This window comes from Cyprinus carpio, chromosome A22 (genome assembly GCF_018340385.1).
Source record: "Cyprinus carpio isolate SPL01 chromosome A22, ASM1834038v1, whole genome shotgun sequence".
NCBI classification, from domain to species: domain Eukaryota; kingdom Metazoa; phylum Chordata; class Actinopteri; order Cypriniformes; family Cyprinidae; genus Cyprinus; species Cyprinus carpio.
The window spans coordinates 17,024,898-17,039,775 of record NC_056593.1 but is presented as its reverse complement, the minus strand read 5'-3'; the positions used below and the strand labels follow the sequence as shown (position 1 = coordinate 17,039,775).

Genomic DNA, 14,878 nt, shown 5'->3' with positions numbered 1-14,878 from the left:
TAATGAGGTGCATGAATTACTTTTTAAACACTCCCATTGGAGGAATATGCCAGTTTTATTTCTCTTAACATTAACACGAGGAAAAACAAAACAAGCTTCCGTTGTATAACAGAAGACAGAATCTCCTCATCCTTGAGTCTCATATGAGTTTATCATAGTCCCTGAAACTCGACTTCCCTTAAGAATGTTGCTCGTGTAGATTCCCTGAACCACTGGAAAGCAATTCTACTTCCTGTTTTTGACAAGTGCCTTTTCTAATCCAACTAATATTAAGATCCTCAAGTAAAGTTATAGCAGCCTTTCCTCAAAAAGCCAAATGAATTGAGCTCCAAAATCGCTAAAAGTGCATTTAGTTATATCTGAAATAGATGAATGATAATCTGACAGCGTTTTAGTTAATTATTGAGCCGGTTCAGAAGTGAAATGTCCAGTAAGTGGTACTAAAAGATTAATGTTCTATTGTTAAAAAAAAAAAAAGTACCAACTACACTGAACCACTAAACCTAACCGACAGTGTTAGATAAAAAGCCATTTGCTGAAGCAGCCATACCATTTTAGCTTGATTCTACAGGTCTTTATGCTCTTTTGTCACTTATATTGCAGCTCCACATCGCAAGTGCAATGCCAAATTAACTACACCACAAAAGCCACACATCGCAAGTGTAATGCTGTACCAGGTGCAGTACTGAGCAAGTTTACTACATCAGAAAAGCCATAGGGTACAATGGGCCTAAAGGCACCCTTGGTAAAAGGTGCAGGTGCCTACTGGGTTTACTACAAGGTGCCTTTCGAGTGTATTTGTACCAGGTCAGTACTGAGCCACTCAGAAAAGCCATATATACAGAAGTTTAATTCTGTACCAGGTACCAACCATTTCCTATAAACCACTCATAGGGTACAATGGGCCTAAAGGCACCCTTGGTAAAAGGTGCCTTTGATTTTATTTTCCTCTAAACCACTAGATGCCACTTCATTTATTTATAAGGTTTTTAAACAAAATTAACCACTTGTATGATTTATTTTCACACAAAACCTGTTGCTCCATAAATGTTCAATGCAAAGATATATATACACTCTGTGTGTGTGTGTGTGTGTGTGTGTGTGTGTGTGTGTGTGTGTGTGTGTGTGTGTGTGTGTGTGTGTGTGTATTTGTGTAGTGAAAAGCACATTTTTTTTCTTAAGGCGTGCCTTTTGCCCCATTGTACCCTGCATATGGAGCTTGTAAAAGTATGTTAAAAGTGTTTTGAACTCATAGTATAGCAAGGAAATGCACAAAAATGTCTCTATTAATCAATGATCTGCTCCTGTATCATAAATTGTATGAAAAGGAATAAAAGTTGTCAGTGTTTTACTGCCACTAGTGTAAATTTCTCCCAGAAACTGCAGAGAATTTTATGTCTAGGTAAGATTTTGGAGTTTTGCAAATATGTAGGTAGAGACACGTTTTTCCAATGCTGAACAAAAATCTAGCAGTCTTAAAATCTGGCTGTAAAATTAATCTAAAACAGTGTGATATTCTGGTAACAAGTTTTAGTTAGGAGAGACAGAGTTTGTTTAGGTTGTTTTTTACATGAATACTTCATCAAGGTCTCTTGTCCTTATCTCTTCTTTCTGTAGTTCTCTGTGCCATTTTGAATTATTGTAATAAAAAGAAAATAAAGAAAAAGTGGCCTATGTACATGTAGGCGGTATTTGCACAAGTTTTCATTTCTGAGACCTTGATATTTTAAAAATTATGGCTTACTTTTTTGCATATGGAACCTCATGTACGTTTCTTTTTTCTTTTCTTTTTTCTTTTTTTTCCTGTTCCTTTTGAATAATTACCAGTGAAAGTCTCTTCATTGTAAAAAGCTTGAGTGGTGAAGGGGCACAACTGTTGAATGTGTACACAGACTTACAAATGACACACTTCCTACCTGATTTGCTTGCCTTCTCTCAGGTCATACAAGGAGAAGAAGATGTCTGTGTCCTCGCCGATGGTGTTGTACGTGAAGCTCTTTAGGTTGACAAAGAGATGGTGCGGCACAGGCATTCGACACGAATCCCCGTGTCTTTGTCTTCCGCCATCCTGAAAACACAGAGTGAACAACAGCTTTACATGTAACAATAAAATAACATGTAACGCTATAACATAACATGTAACCAAATCTCACATGATGTGATATACGTCAGAATGATATGCCACATGTAACAATACACCACATGATATAACACAACATTACATAGCATATAGTCTCAGCCTCAGACGTCAGGCCCACGGACTGTTTGCTGAACGTCTGATGCATATGGCACACAAAAGTGGAAACACTTCAGGAGTGTCGAAGTCGTCATCGGATTGGTTGAATTCTACAGAATTTCCGCGAGACTCGTGTGTCGCGTTCTTTAACGTTCTGTCCGGAAAACAAAGATACCGTTGTGCCAAACCCCCTCATGAAAGAAGAAAGCAGTAGTGTTTACAACCGTGACGACAAGCGCTTATCAGGATCAACTAAACGCTGAATTTTCAAAAGTATGTGAAATATTTAAAGTTTGCTGCATAGAGTTTTACATCCAAGAGTTTTACACACCGGTCTGTTATTGTGGCAACATTTTCACGCCTTGAAACGTGAAGATGAACGAAACGAACTGTGATTGGTTGTTTGACATGTCGGTCAAATGGCCTCATGGGAGGGCCTTAGCCAATGAAATCTGCCATGAATTCCAGACCTTCATCTGAAGGTCTGGCTACGCGAGACTACATAGCATATAACAATATGACATGTAAATCTGTAACACAATTTGATGTTACATCATTACATGTTATGTGATATTATGTTGTGGTATATCATTACATGCAATGTTATGTTGTGGCATGGCATGGCATTACATGTTGTTACGTTATGTTATGTTTTATGTTATGTTATGTTATGTTATGTTTTAAGTTGTGTTGTGTTGAGTTGTGTTGAGTTGTGTTGTGTTGTGTTGTGTTGTGATATGATATGATATGATATGATATGTTATGTTATGTTATGTTATGTTATGTGCCTGTTTTACTAATGACCTATATTCGAACTAGTGCTTTATACATAACTGTAAAAGGTATTTTAGCATGACCAAAACAGAGTAAACAAGGTGTTTGTATCAAAATGTCACATTTTAGCCCATGGTGAACCATGACCTACAAAAAGTTCTGTAAGTTAATGACTCTAAGCATTCCTGACAAGTCCTCAGATGGTGCTGAGGATGACAAATATACCTGGGATGTGCTTTGCTGGACGCTGTGTCTGCTGGATAGGTGCTGTCAACCGAGAGAAAGGGAGAGAGAAAGGTAAACACTGTAGTCATATGTCAGACTTAAATCCAGCCGATATATAATGTACTGTACAAAGCATGCTGACAGCAGTTAGACATATCATCTTAGCTGAAAAAACCTGCCCATTATAATGAATGTGTTTCAAATAGTAACATAAAATGTGCATACTATGCACGGTATCTTCAAACATAAAACAATATTACACTAAAAAATGTAATAATTCAAGTATCAAAGGGGAAAGAATTTACTGTTTGATCTGTAATTGTAAGACGCTTGCTTAAGGGATTGAATATTTTCCCACAATGCTGTATGGATGTACAGAGCAATATCTCATGAGATATCTACATCTAGATTAATCATATTCATAGAGGCATCGTCAGCACAAACCCCAAGCAGAAAACACTTGCTCATAATCACATGGTGAAACGCGCAAACACACACATACACACAACTTGCCCGGGAGCTTGGGTGACTTATGAGTCTGTGTTTCTTAGCATGCATCTTTCTCTTCAGTGCTTTTGACTGCGTTTAGAATAAATTACCCAGCATTCAACATAAACCCCCGTCAGTGAATGCGTGGTGGGAAAAGAGGTATGCAAAACTCACAAGCACAGAAATACAAAATAGATTGTGCCTTCCAGTTGTTAGTACTTTGATTTCCAGTTTATGGGGTGTTCTGGGTGTAGTGACATCACTACGTTGCCACTGTCTTCTCGTTGGTTTTTGGCACTTGCCTTCCAGTTAATAGGGTGTTCTGGGTCATTGCTAAGGCATTGCTCAGGTGTTCTGGATGGATTGATGTAATTATGCAGTTGCCAAGGTGTTCTCAATGGTTGTTAGCACTTTGCTGTCCAGTTGCTCAGTTGCTATGGTGTTCTGGGTGGTTGCTAAGGCATTGCTTGGGTGTTCTTGGTGGACTGATGTTGTCATTTGGTTGCTAAAGTGTTCTCAATACTTGTTATCACTTGCTCTACAGTTGCTCAGTTGCTAGGGTGTTCTGGGTGCAGTAACGTCACTATTAGGTGAATAATTTCTAGGGTGTTCTGGGTGGTTGCTATTCCACTAGGTGGCTGTTGGAGGTTTGAGGTCATGATGCGAAGTGCAGTTGCTATGGTATTCTAGGTGGTTGTTAGCACTTTGCGCTACAGTTGCTAGGGTGTTCTGGGTGGTTGCTATGGCACTGCTCAGGTTTTCAGGAGGATTGGTATCATGATGCTTTGTGGTTGCTAAGGTGTTCTAAGTGGTTTTTAGTTATGTTTTATTGTTCAGTTATCAAGGTTGTTGCATTTCTAGGTGGTTGAAAAGGTGTCACTAGGTTGTGTATAGGGTGTTCGGGTTAGGTGATATTTGTTGCTAGGTGCTAGACTATTTTGGGCAATTGTGGTGACATTTCTATGCTGTGATTGCTAGGGTACTCTGGATTGTTACTAGGACATTGCAAGTTATTAGTCATGTGGTCTGAGTGGTTGCTAGGGTATTGCTTGTGGTTGCTAATGTGTTCTGGATGTGATTCCAAGTGGTGTTTGCTCATAGTGATGCTTTCCTTAGTAAACATCACTAAAATTACCTTTACAATAAGGACCAGGAAAAGGAATCATCAAAGTTGCATGCACATCTCAAGATGAAAAGTGAGATTTCCTTGATATAGTGCTTGACAACAAGGGAGTAGTGCTTCATTTGCAAACCCAATTGAGGATTTCAGGCCGAACTGAGAAACATCTGAAAACAAATATCTTTCCTTCTGTTCTCACTTTCACCATCCGGGAGGCTAAACGCGTGCCTAGTGGGACTCATTAATCTAAAATAGCGCCTTCCGGCACTGTGAGTGTGGCAGATTGTACAGCCATGTTACAACATGCTTCTGTGAGACTTCAGTCCCTGACTAACTTACATCAATATATGTGCTGTTCTTTTGTGGAATAAAACTCATACACTATTTATACAAGGTTACTGTACATTACTGCAGGTAAAGGACACCTGGTGCAAGTGTCTTGCTCAAGGGCAACAATGCTGCTGACATCATTAACTCAAAATGTAACTAATATATATATATATACATAAAAAAACCAAAAAAGAATAAAAAAAAAAAAAAAAAAAAAAAAAAAAATAAATTACAATTAAATTTTATTAAAATAAATTTTATTAAAAAATAATTTTAAAATGCACAATGGTTGAATATATTATATTAAATATTATTATGACATGCCTTTTTGATGCACAATGGTTGGAAATAAAATAACATAAATAAATAAATAAATAAATATATATATGTCATATAATATATATATATATAAAAATATATTTTTTTAATATAAATTCATATTGAATAATATATATATAACTTGATGTTTCCTGTATAAAAAGCTTATGACTGTAAAATAAAAAAGGAGACAGAGATGCCAATGTAAATACAAAAAAGGAACATAATGCATTGTATAATATAAATGAACTACAGAGGATAGAGTAAATGAATAAAAAAATAATAATAATAAATAAAAATAAAGAAAACGAAAGGTTCTCTGCAGATTCAGTGCTCCTGCTGCCCGATGCATTTTATAACATTAAATAAATTGCATTAAAAACACAACAACTTTAAATATTATTATGACATGCCTTTTTGATGCACAATGGTTGGCAGCAATTATATGACTAACACTACATTTAACATTAAATAAATTGCTTTCAGTGTGTATTTACTTGTCAAGTGACTTGTTAATATTTGTTTAATAATAAATTGATAATTTCTGAAAAATATTATTTTTTTAAATTAAATTCAATAAATTGAATTGAATAGCACTCTATCATATGAACTTGATGTTTCCTATTAAAAAGATTATCTTATGACTGTAAAACTGTAAAGCTGAGTTTTCGAATAGAGACAGAGAATGCCAATGCCTAAGTCACTGTTTTGCAATGAAGTGCACAGAGGGGGGAAAAGGAACATAAACTTTAAGATTTCTTTTCTGGACAGTGTTACTGCAGAAGCCAAAAAAAAATAATGGAATGAACACTGAAACTGAAAACAGACAGATAGAGTAAATGGTGTGTGAACAGAGCATGTGTAATCCAGAACCAGAAAAGCTCAGCTCTTTGATTTAATCTATCTCTTGCTTCCCTGGAGACAATTCAGCATCAACTTCTAAGAAAACGAAAGGTCTCGAGTCTCTGCAGATTCAGTACTCTCTGCTGCCCGAGGCCAAGTTAAAGTCTTCTCACATCTCTGTCTCTCTTCAGAAGCTTGTTTGTTTCTATATTTTTGGTATTTGTGTGAAACTCCTCCGCCTCCCACATATCGAGCTATACAAATCTCTCTGTGACCTCAACATTTGGCTAGTACTTAAAGCTACTCTACCCAGGAGTGTTTGCTTTTCCTCTGAATTTAACCAAAAAAGTTAGCCAGTCCTCTTAGTCAGGCACTTTGAATAGTTCTCTTTTCTCTTCACTAGTTCCTCCAACCTCTTTCCGTTTCTCTCTAACTTTGTAACTTTAATGGTTGAAGGAAAAATGTTGCCAAAATGAATTTAAACAAAATCACAATTATTTTAATGTGTTTTAAGTTTCATAAAGACTGAAAAATTATTTTACGTAACCGTTTCAACAGCATCTCTGCTTTAAACCTAGTAGCAAAAAACCGTTGGATTTGAGAATTTCATTAATTTCTGATTCAAAACACCGTTTCAAATAACTGATTCAACTTAATTTACTTAAACATGGAAGTCAATACGTGCCATTTGACATGCTTTAAAAATGATAAATATTAACACATTTAAGTTATAAGTTTAATACACTGTAAACCTTTAATATGCATATAACAAATAATAAATCTACAACAACAGTAATAACAATAATGATGATTATTAATGTTGCTAATATATATAAAAAAGGATATCAATATCATATTAAGAGGCATCTTTTTAAGTTTCATTAAGACTGAAAGAATATTTAGCAAAAGACAGAATAGAAAAGAGTTTGCTGGCCAATTAAGAACAGGGATACCATGGTCCTTAAACCAGGTACTGGTAGCTTTGGCACTGTGTGCTGGGGCCAAGTCCTGTTGGAAAATGAAATCTGCATCTCCATAAAGTTGGTCAGCAGCAGGAAGCATGGAGTGCTCTAAAACTTCCTGGTATACAGCTGTGTTGACCTTGTACCTCAGAAAACACAGTGGACCAACACCAGCAGATGACATGGCACCCCAAACCATCACTGACTGTGGAAACTTTACACTGGACCTCAAGCAACGTGGATTGTATGCCTCTCCTCTCTTCCTCCAGACTCTGGGACCCTGATTTCCAAAGGAAATGCAAAATTTACTCTCATCAGAGAACATAACTTTGGACCACTCAGCAGCAGTCCAGTCCTTTTTGAAGCGAGACACTTCTGACGCTGTCTGTTGTTCAAGAGTGGCTTAACACAAGGAATCCGACAGCTGAAACCCATGTCTTGCATATGTCTGTGTGTAGTGGTCCTTGAAGCACTGACTCCAGCTGCAGTCCACTCTTTGTGAATCTCCCCCACATTTTTGAATGGGTTTTGTTTCACAATCCTCTCCAGAGTGCGGTTATCCCTATTGCTTGTACACTTTTTTCCCACCACATCTTTTCCTTCCCTTAATCTAATCCCTTCCCTCTATTAATGTGCTTGGACACAGAGCTCTGTGAACAGCCATCCTCTTTTGCAATGACCTTTTGTGTCTTGCCCTCCTTGTGCAAGGTGTCAATGGTCGTCTTTTGGACAACTGTCAATTCAGCAGTCTTCCCCATGATTCTGTAGCCTACAGAAACCATTTAAAGGCCTTTGCAGGTGTTTTGAGTTAATTAGCTGATTAGAATGTGGCACCAGGTGTCTTCAATATTTAATCTTTTCACAATATTCTAATTTTCTGAGATACTGAATTTGGGATTTTCCTTAGTTGTCAGTTATAATCATCAAAATGAAAAGAAATAAACATTTGAAATATATCAGTCTCTGTGTAATGAATGAATATAATATACAAGTTTCACTTTTTGAATGGAATTATTGAAATAAATCAACTTTTTGATGATGTTCTAATTATATGACCAGCACCTGTCTGTATATGTGTGTGTGTGTGTGTGTGTGTATATATATATATCCTAAACAGCAGAATACAGGTAGAGCGCAGAGGTAAATTTAGCCCATTTGCTGTCATATTACAGTGTGGGCACACAAATTCAGTCCCACACAAACCCAGACATAGATACTTGCATATGGCTCAAACGTGTGCAGACATCATAAACAAGATCCAGAAATTGTGTGAAGAAAATAAATGTGCAGTATTAGCAGCTTTTCCACAAGCTGCAATTTGGAAGCACCTGTTAGAAACAGATGCTGGTGTCAAAACCTGTTTCCAATAAAATGTTATAATCGTCGAAAAGGGGTCTAGAGGATAAAGTGAATATGAGGATTGATATAATGTAATATAATCAAAAGCTAAAAAAAATTCCAGTATTGTTTCTTATTAAATTCCAAAGGGTAACTGTTCCATAAAGCTGTAAATACACTATGAGGCTTTCTGGGGAATAGAATATGTAAATGTTTCATTCTGATGAGGCGTCTTGGGAATCTGCCCTCTAATGGACTGTTTAAAACATTTCTGCCTTCTAATTGTTCAGCTCATTCTACAGGTGGGAACTCAGCAACATCTGCACATTATGCCTACATTATGCACATATGCAACAGTTGCAGAAACACATTAAAACACAAATTCCTGCTCTCATTTACACGGATGACTCACATATTAATAAACTCATTTTGGAGAACTTGCAGCAAAAGCAACAAAAAACATTTGAAAATAGAGATGTATAAATCAACATACAGGTCATTATTACAACTGCACAACAACAAAAAAAATAAATAATCATAAACTGTTTCATAGTCACAAATAAATAATGACCTGGATTTTTTTTTTTTTTTTTGTATTTGACTAATCTTTTAAGAATTTAAGTCACAGCCTTCATTTTACTTATAAGTTACATATAAATTAAAACTTAAACTGTATAATTATATAAAATATTTAAGTAATATACAGTTGCATAAAATATAATCGTATAAAAATATATAAAATATACATAATTCAAAAATGATATATATATATATATATATATATATACACATATATATACACACACACACACACACACACACACACACACACACACACACACACACACAAGTAGGCTACTGCACAAAAAAACACTAAAATTTCACTAAAACACTAAACTAAATCTATCATTTGTAAAGTGTCATTTTTCTGCCCAAGCATCTCATAAATAAAAGTATTTCAATAAAGGAAGCAATTTGCATGAATTTTAAACCATACGCATTGCAAAAACATCTATTTTATCTTCTCCTAACATCCAACAGAGGAGGCTGTAGCAATTTACTGCTTCAGGGATGAAAATGCACACATCGCAAACTGATCGGAATGCAATCAGTGTACTTACCATTTTATAGAGATCAGAAACGCTGATCTGGTCCGCATCGACCATTTCAAACTCCTTCCTGGGTACCAGATCTAAGCCTAAGTGTCTGTTAAACACAAGAGAACAACAGGGCAGAGTTTAACACAGATTCCTCAAAACTGAAATACTTAGAATGTATAATATTGTGGATGATAAAAGAACAGAAAATCTGTCAAGCTGTTGTGTCCACCTGTTGTCATGGGCATTTAGCCAGGCTGTATTTAGAATTTTTTTATCCATAAATTGCTACATTGCTATACTATAATATCTCACGGTGCAATATGATGGACGCTAGATTGGAAAAAAATGACATAAGAATGTTTCTAGACAAGTTTTCCACACTTTTGTCCAGGTTTACCAACACAGAGCTGTTAAAACTGGGAGGCTCATGTGGTAAGCTGCTAGCGTTAGCGCTACGTGCAGCTGTCATACTGTAGAGCTATCGAAACAGGTGTTGTCCTCAAACCTAACAATGGAAGTGATGGCATTGCATATCTTAATATAACATAAACACTTGTTCTCTCAGACTTCCCAGATGTAAATAAAACCCCATCAACGCCCTGAGTAGCCTAAACCACAGACTAGCATTAAGTAAGTGCAACTAAATACGTGAAAGATACTGATTTTGCGGCTAAAAAATTAACATCAAAAGTTTGTTTTGATAAGCTCATTTTTATTACTAAACTATATTTTACATGTTTTTGGATGTTCTGAGTGTTTGCTTAGTGGTTCAATTTAAGTCATTAAGATAAAAACAGTAAAATAGAAGAAAATAATGCTAGTAATGGTATCGTTAAAGTAAACTAGCTACTGCATAGCTAAGGTTTTCAGAGTGTTTGACAGGATAGGTAGTTGTTAGGGTGTTTGACTGGTTGCTAGGACATTACTAAAGTTCTTTTGCTCCGGTTGTTGTGCTCTCGATCAACGCATTAGCATTAGCGTCACCCAGCGCCCCTGCCTAGCCAGGGGTATGCTTATAAATTTGCATATTTTCTGAATATCTCAATGCAAAGCAGTTCTCCAAAGATACATCCTGCATCATTAGCTTGAATCAGAGCATAAATAAATCTATTTGTTGATGACTTTGTGTAAACAGACAGTAATAAACTTATTATGTGATAATTAAGTGTTTTTAGCAATAACAAGCTTGATATACTCCACAACTTCAGCGTGAATGCCTCTAATTTGCTACGTCAAACGTTTCTCAGTATTTAAATGTCTTGTTATAGAGGCTGCATTATCTCTCTTGCAGCCATAAACAACATATGTGATGCAATCTAGGAAAACCCAACACGTGATGAAATTTTACCTATTTTAAGTTTTGATACATATGAAAGCTGGGTTCAAGCCCGATCCAAAACGGTTTTATTTTGTCCATAGCTTGATCATTACAAAAGTTATGGCTATCTGATGTTTGCTGATAGCTATGATTTTCAGGAATGTAATTTTGAGAAAAACGGGTTTAAAGTGAGACGGGTTTCACTTCACGAGTTTAACAAGAGCTGTCTATCAGGAACACAATACTGCATCATTATACAAACAGACTAACGTTACCCTGAAGAGGACAGTTTTTCATGGTTTATCATGGGCATAGTCTCTGAACTTTTGATCCCCCCTCGCTCTGCTGTCTCACGATATTAAATAAATAAATAAAGAAACTTTGCGTGCCGTAGTTTACACAGGACTGGCGGGAAATGTGCATCGATACACCTTTATTATATACTGTATGTTACGTGGCTTATTTTGATAGGTTAACTGTTTTTGTGGTGTTAAGAGAAAGCACCTCCGAAGTGCGTCCTTAAGAGAAAGACAGTCTTTTCTGCTTGCTGCAAAAAAAAACCCTATTTTTCTGCACTTAACAAGTGAATTTTGCCTAGATATTTACAGAGGTGATAGAAAGGATGTTATAGAATAATTATTTAATGAAAACCTAATTTGGACAAAAAATTTACATTCTACCTATTTTTCGATTTCCTGAAAACGTCCCAGCGCGACATCCGACGGATTTTCCCAGATTGCATTTAATAGTTTATTATATACTATAATGTATATGTTAGTAACAGTGACAAAGAAAATACAAGATCACTTTAAGAGAAAATTGATAACCTGAGAAAGGCATAATGAAAACATTATTAAATTGTTTGAAAAACACTCGAGATGCTCTTCAACTCATCCTTCATGTATTTATAGAACATATCGGTAAGTGCTCCCATCTCAAATCCATTTTATCCCATTTACTCAATTATCTCTTAGTTTGCTGATCTGAAGACCTGGCAGTGATGTACTGCTGAAAGCCCAGAACCACAAAGTGCCTAACTGCAGAAGTGAATCTTCAGGTGACCTTGAAGAAGAGGGATGAGTGGTCAACGTGTGCCTGACACAAATGCTGATACACTGCAGTACTTGGTTCATCTGACCTCTAAATGACTGTTTTGGCCTTTCATTCTTCGCTATAAGAGGTCAACCCCATGACTTTCATTTTGGTGGTCTGGTCTGCTTTTATGTTTTATATAATTGCTGCATCATCTTTTACTTAAAAATACAGTCAATGATTTACAGCATAGTAAATATCATTCATCGCATTCATTCATTACAGTATAGTAAATATCATTCAACTTCAATTTGCAGTCTCAGCAAATGTATACTGGACAAAACACTTTTGAAAATCTTTAAAAAAGATGAAATAATGATGCAAGAATTGTAATTACTGACTCTCAAAACTCAAAAGCTGAAAGCTGAAAGAATTGCACAACTGTGTAGGTTAAAATTGGGGGCGGTGTCTGAAGTACGAACACAACCGTCTTTCACTGCAGTGAAAAATCAATTTACTCTCAATAATAAACAAACAAACAAACTAAAAAAAACTCATCCTTGTGGTGTGTTGATTTATTTAACCTTAAAGTTTGCATTTGAAATCTCAACGTAATTCACACTAACCAGGCAGTGAATGACATATGTTCTTGTTCTCCTCATTTCCTTCACTGAGCTGGGCCAAGTCTATTTAGGGTGATGAGAAAGCCGCAGTGATCCATCTCTAGCGTTTCAGCTCTTTGACTCTACGATCAGGAGGCTTTGGCCTCTAAGATATTAAAATCGCTGGCAGATCTCCATGAAGCACAAGATCTTATTTAAACACTCCTCGATTGAGTGAAGCATTGAAAGTTATTTGGAAGGTGGAACAAGTGTATGACAATCCAAAACATAGAATGGTTTAATAGGACATATTTTAAAAGCTAAACTGACATATTTTGTCTATGTAAAAGTGCATGCCTTAAAGACATCCTTTCTGGTTCTTCCACATGATTTAGACCCATGGCTGAAGTTAGCATGATGGTTAACATTGCTAACAACATGATTGCTAACACTGTTATCCTTTCCTTAAAGGCATCTTCAGGGATGCAAACTCATCACGGGTAAAAAAGATGACAAAGACAAGCTTACACTTTTCTTCAAAATGAATGAAGTAAAAACCGAGCAAAGGGCGCTTCCCTTATAGCGTAACTGACCGAGCTTAATCACGCGGAAACTCCTGATATAATCAATAACTAACTAAATAATGAATATCTTATTTACATTGTGTAAGCTTTCTTTTTGTCTCGCTATAATTGGAAGATCTGTGAGTGTGTAGGTAGAACTACGCAAACTTGCAAAAAAAAAATTAGATCAGAGTGGATTCTGACCAACCTACAGTAAACCCCTCTGATTGGCCATTGCTTTCAACAGAGATGCCTGTAATTGGCTACAATACTCAACGCTGCAAAATGCGTTGTAAATAGAAACTTTTGGTTTTGTAATTCGAAACTAGAGTGCGCACACAAAAACACACAGGAGAGTTTGAAAGCAGGTGACTTCAAGCAGGTACAGAATTGAGTTGGTTATACTGGAACTGTAAAAAGACTGTAATAAAAAACAAAGAATAAAAACATTTTCTCATCAGATCTACACAAATCTCGTAGGTGACGTATTTTGATCTCAAATAGGTGAATTTTCACCGGAAGGTGAGGAGTTTGCATCTATGCATATCAGCTGGTTTATCCACAAAATTTAGACCTAAGTTAGCATAATGGCTAACATTTGTAAGAACATCTTTGCTGGTTCGTCCACAAGATTTCGTACTATAGTGGAAGTTAGCATAATGGCTAACGTTGGTAAGGACACCTTTAAGGCATCTTTGCTGGTTCTTCCACAAGACTTAAACCAATGGTGGAAGTTAAAATAATGGCTAACATTACTAACATCAGCTTTGCTGGTTCTTCCCTACAATTAAGACAAGTTTTTCATTTGAATTCTTTTCCGGCATTTTCTGAGAGGTAAAAGAGAGTAACTCACTCATTGCCCCAGTCCAGTCGTACAGTGATGTGGCGTTTGACTTCACGGACTTGATCTTGGGTAAGGTGGCCTGAAAGCAGTTGTCGTCTCAGATCAATCAACTCGTTCATCACGTGACGGAGCTTGTAAAAGAGGTCGACTTTATGCTTCTGTAGAGAAAAAAAATGAAAGGCAAAGATTGATTTCATCCATCCACTCACGACCAACTAGACGCAAATTTAACCAGGCAAGTACAGTAGTCGTACAGTACAGTATGTCACACACACACACACACTATAGTGTAAATTATTATTCTGCAAGTACATCCAGTGCAGACTGCAATACACACTTACAGAGGTTTAGATTAAAAAATAAAAATAAAAAACACTGTGCTACAGAATGTCTTAGTACTTGAAATTGACTAGTTCCTCAAAGACTGCAAGCATTACCAACACACATCTACCATGGCATTTTTATGGTACTTCAAGGTACTCCAAAGTATTCCACGGTATTTCCATGGTAACATGTCCAAAATAACATTTCCATGTCCAACAATCACCAGATTACAGTATGTTACTTCTCAGAAGTGCCACGATCCAATAAACGTGACATCTTTAATTGGCAAAACTAGTGCTGACCAATGGTAACAGACACCAATAGGGTTAACACACTGGTTGAAATAAACCCAACAAATGTCTGTTGCAGTTGCTCTTCATTTGTCAGTGCAGTGTAAATGAGCCTTGAAGTGACAGTCACACTAACAGCATTCATACCTGCAAATAATTTTCTCAACCCT

At 36.3% G+C, this 14,878-nt stretch overlaps 1 protein-coding gene across 1 annotated transcript in view; it reads right to left on the bottom strand.

Moving 5' to 3' along the window:
• LOC109057488 (dedicator of cytokinesis protein 3-like) overlaps window positions 1-14,878 on the bottom strand; it is a 125,686-nt gene that overhangs the window by 58,884 nt on the left and 51,924 nt on the right. Inside the window, 4 exon segments of the mRNA XM_042712478.1 lie at window positions 1,917-2,068; window positions 3,236-3,277; window positions 9,757-9,841; window positions 14,104-14,252. Coding sequence (XP_042568412.1) covers window positions 1,917-2,068; window positions 3,236-3,277; window positions 9,757-9,841; window positions 14,104-14,252 — 428 coding nt within the window.